This window comes from Apis dorsata, unplaced genomic scaffold (genome assembly GCF_000469605.1).
Source record: "Apis dorsata unplaced genomic scaffold, Apis dorsata 1.3 scaffold_156, whole genome shotgun sequence".
NCBI lineage: Eukaryota > Metazoa > Arthropoda > Insecta > Hymenoptera > Apidae > Apis > Apis dorsata.
In genome coordinates this window covers 400,023-403,948 of record NW_006263446.1, presented here as the reverse complement: position 1 = coordinate 403,948, position 3,926 = coordinate 400,023, and the positions used below count along the sequence as shown (strand labels likewise).

The 3,926-nt window shown below is 26.3% G+C and overlaps 2 protein-coding genes across 2 annotated transcripts; both read left to right on the top strand.

The window, feature by feature from the left end:
* The first annotated feature begins 187 nt into the window (after nt 1-187).
* Nucleotides 188-1,185, top strand: LOC102679733 (protein SREK1IP1-like). Its single transcript, XM_006613534.2, has 2 exons — nt 188-434; nt 625-1,185. The coding sequence occupies exon 2, from the start codon at nt 627-629 to the stop codon at nt 1,077-1,079; it is 453 nt and encodes a 150-aa protein (XP_006613597.1). The 5' UTR covers nt 188-434; nt 625-626; the 3' UTR covers nt 1,080-1,185.
* A 279-nt stretch (nt 1,186-1,464) lies between these two features.
* On the top strand, nt 1,465-2,916 carry LOC102679857 (nitric oxide synthase-interacting protein homolog). Its single transcript, XM_006613535.2, has 5 exons — nt 1,465-1,816; nt 1,896-2,007; nt 2,071-2,471; nt 2,555-2,663; nt 2,735-2,916. The coding sequence occupies exons 1-5, from the start codon at nt 1,641-1,643 to the stop codon at nt 2,804-2,806; spliced, it is 870 nt and encodes a 289-aa protein (XP_006613598.1). The 5' UTR covers nt 1,465-1,640; the 3' UTR covers nt 2,807-2,916.
* Nucleotides 2,917-3,926: the final 1,010 nt, after the last annotated feature.

The window sequence follows — 3,926 nt, the reverse complement described above, 5'->3', positions numbered from 1 at the left end:
ATTGCAATTAAAGCAAGCAACATTAAATTAATACTATTAAAAATAGAAAAAATTATTTTATTAAATAATTTAATAATATAAGATTTTATAAAATTTTATTAAAAATTTTATTAAATATTAATAATTTAAAATTTTATTAATAAATTAAATTATGCAAAATATGTATTTGAATATCCCGCCAATATTTAATTAGACAAAGCGACTTATAGATGGCGTGTATTTAAGTATGACGTGTACAAATATGGCGTCCAAGTACTAGCTGCTTGATGTATAATTTCTATAACTGATATTTAATTTTATTTATTTACTATGTAACAAGTGATATCGCTATATTACATAGTTTTATACATTGTTATTTAAAAAAAACCATAAATAAGACTGAAAACTTTTACTTGTGCATAATAGTTGTACATTAGTGGTTACTTATTACTTAGGTTAGTATTGCATTTGAAAATAATAAACATTGAAGTTAATATTTTCTTTTTATACATATTTTTACTATTATTTATAGTTCTTTTTCAAATTGTTTTACTTAAATAAATTACTTAAAGAATATATTTATATATATGTTTTCTAAAATTTTATAAAACCAATATTAATAAATTTTTATATTTATTCTTTTAGGTATGGATCCAGAATTTCTTTCTAGATTAATACCACAAAACAAAGAACATGTACGTCCAGCATGCAAAAAGTGTGGATATGCTGGACATCTTACATACCAATGTCGTAATTTTATTAAAGTTGATCCAAACAAAGAGATTGTTTTGGATGTTAGCAGTACTAGTTCTGATAGTGATGAAAATTATGTGACTCCTTTGACTGAATTACGTGAAAAGGAATTAAAAAAGAAGTTACAGGAAGCTAAGAAGAAACACAAAGAAAAGAAAGGTAAAAAAAAATCTAAGAAACGTAAAAGATCAACACCAAGTGACAGTGAATCAGACACAGAAGTTTCTAGTAATGAAGAGAGGAAACATAAACATAAAAAGAAAAAAAAGAAATTAAAACATAAAAAACAAAAGAAACAGAAAAAAGATAATTTATCAGAAACTGATAGTGACGATAAAAAAAGATAATTTCTTTTCATTTGCATCCACCCGAATGTATATATTTTATTCAAATTATAAATACAATGTACATAAGTAATATTATACTGTTTGTAAATAAACGTGTATAAAATTATTTATTTTTATGCAAATAAGATGTATCAAATAAATCATTTTGTTTATAAAACAGTAAGAAAATTTTGTGATTGTTTTTTGTATAAAAGCTATATTTTATGAAATAAACAAATAAAAAAGTAAACGTATTATGTTTAATTATATATATCCAAATTCATATTATTAAATAATTGTACAACATTGAAGATGAAAATCAGCATAAGGATAATAATAATATTAGATTAAAATGGTATTGCTGGAGAAAATTTAACATCGCCATCTATCCGATAATACAATGTACTAATTCGAAGAAATAATAGATAGATGGCATCGTATCATCGTATACATTGCCAAATAACATTTTCCCCTTCTCAGTCATATTTCAGTTTATTGTTTCACTTCACAAACTCTCAAATACGAAATGGATGTGTGTTAACACATCTTATTTAGATTTAATTGAAATAAAATAAAAAAAACATGACGCGACACGCGAGAAATTGCACAGCTGGAGCTGTTTATACATATCATGAAAAAAAGAAAGATGCAGCAGCCTCGGGTTATGGTACAAATACGCAAAGAGTAGGAAAAGATTCCGTTAAAGATTTCGATTGTTGTTGTTTGACGTTACAACCTTGTAGAAATCCTGTCATTACGTTCGTATATTTTATATTAATTGTCATATTAGTATTCATTATTCTCGAATTATATTTCAAATTTATTATATTATTACAGAAAAGATGGCTACTTATTTGACAAAGAAGCAATATTGGAATATGTTTTAACCAAAAAGAAAGAGTATGCAAGAAAATTGAAAGAGTATGAGAAACAAAAACAACAAGAAGAGGTAAATAAAATATGAAAGAAAATTTTCTCTAATATTTTACAATTCATTTTTACAACTTTTTAGGAACAATCTAATGAAAAAAGTGCTAACGAAGAATTACAGAAATTGCAAAATTTTTTAAAAGGAGAGAAAAATATTGTTTCTAGAAGTCAAACTATAACCAAAGAACCTACATCTTCAGTTTCTAATATGAGCAATGGTAAAGATAAAATGCTGCCAAGTTTCTGGATTCCATCTAAAACACCAGAAGCAAAAGAAATTATGGTACAGAAACCAGATAAAACAATCTATTGTCCTGTTAGTGGAAAACCATTGAAAATAAAGGATTTAATTTCTGTGAAATTTACTGAAGTAAAAGATCCAGATGATAAAAAATCTCTTATTGTTAAACAAGCAAGATACATGTGTCCAATTACACATGATATTTTAAGTAACAGTGTACCATGTGCAGTTATAAAAACGACGTACAATTTTTTTCATTTTCTAATTATTATTAGTTCATTTTTTACATTCATTTTTTATTAAATGAATGTTTTGATTTTTCTAGTGGTGATGTGATTACAATGGAATGTGTAGAGAAAATTATAAAGAAGGATTGGATTAATCCATTAGATAGCACAAAACTAACAGAAGCAGATATTATACCACTTCAAAGGGTATAATTTTTAAGAATAATAATAAGGTATAACGAAAATAGAATAATATAATAATATTGAATTGTTTTTAGGGCGGAACTGGATATTCAGCCGTTAATGACAGTTTAGAAGGTAAACATGAAAGACCCGTATTACAAGCATAATATAAATAAGTATTGTAAATTTTATAAATATACAAATTTTGATGTACATAAATGGACTATGTTAATGTTATAAGATTATAATAAAAAAATGACTAAAATATATATTATTTTGATTTAATTTTTAAATTCTATTCAATGATATAAGAAAATTTAAAGAATTACATACCTCTAATGTATGTAGTAGATAGTAGTTGTGAGATTTTCTTTCTTCTAGAAATATTTTTTGTTTTTTTTTGTTTATCTTGATCTTTTAAACTTTATCACATTCGTTATTGTCTAATTTAAAACGTATAAATACTTAAAAAAAAATTATATCGCACTTAACCACTTACATTGTATTATATGTTAATAATTATACATAATTACGTTAAATTTTATTTTTAAAACTTTCCGAATATGATTTTTAACACAATTCAATCGAAATTTTCACAATAATTTTACATATTCTCCGTATTTGCAAAAAGAAATCGAGCACTCAATCAATACGTCTTTATTCCATCACGAAGTTCGAATTTAAACTAATGATGAAATTAACTGAATCGAAATCGAACAATATGATTGGCTCGAATTTAAAATTTTTCTAGCGCGCTCTTTAGTGAGAGAAAGGATACTAATCCCATGATTCCTTTCGCGCAATATATCGATTCGCGATCCAATCGAGATTTTGATTTCTATTAGAAGGTGTCGCCATCTCAAGGACTACAATTTTTTAAAGCATTCCGAAATTCTCGCGCTCTGCCGGCCAGGCGGCAATCTGCGAGACTACGTTAGTGTTCACTGTTCGCGTATAGTGCTTGCGCGTGTTCTAAACTTCGTTTTTCCGTAACTGATTTTTTTATTCGGAAAATCAAGTGTCAACATCAGTTATGAAGTGCAGAAGTCATAATGATCGTACGCTAGTAGATTAAAGGTGAGTGTCCGTCTAAGTGTGTCCTTTTTATCCGGATCGTGTATATTATCACGTGTGAATATGCTATGTGATGGTAACACTTTATGCGCGTGGTAATCAGCGATTTTTATACCGTTCTCGAGTGAAAGAATCATTGAGCGCGATTATTTGCAATAACAATTTGTGTATAAATCTGACGTTTAAAAAAAAATTTTTTTTCTTTTCAATTTT

Bases quoted from the DNA above. Each gene is read 5' to 3' on its own strand.
- LOC102679857 (XM_006613535.2), top strand. From the start codon at position 1,641: ATGACGCGACACGCGAGAAATTGCACAGCTGGAGCTGTTTATACATAT. The intron at 1,817-1,895 runs GTTCGTATATTT...ATATTATTACAG, and splicing joins TGTAGAAATCCTGTCATTAC to AAAAGATGGCTACTTATTTG. The intron at 2,472-2,554 runs GTACAATTTTTT...TGATTTTTCTAG, and splicing joins TGTGCAGTTATAAAAACGAC to TGGTGATGTGATTACAATGG.
- LOC102679733 (XM_006613534.2), top strand. From the start codon at position 627: ATGGATCCAGAATTTCTTTCTAGATTAATACCACAAAACAAAGAACAT.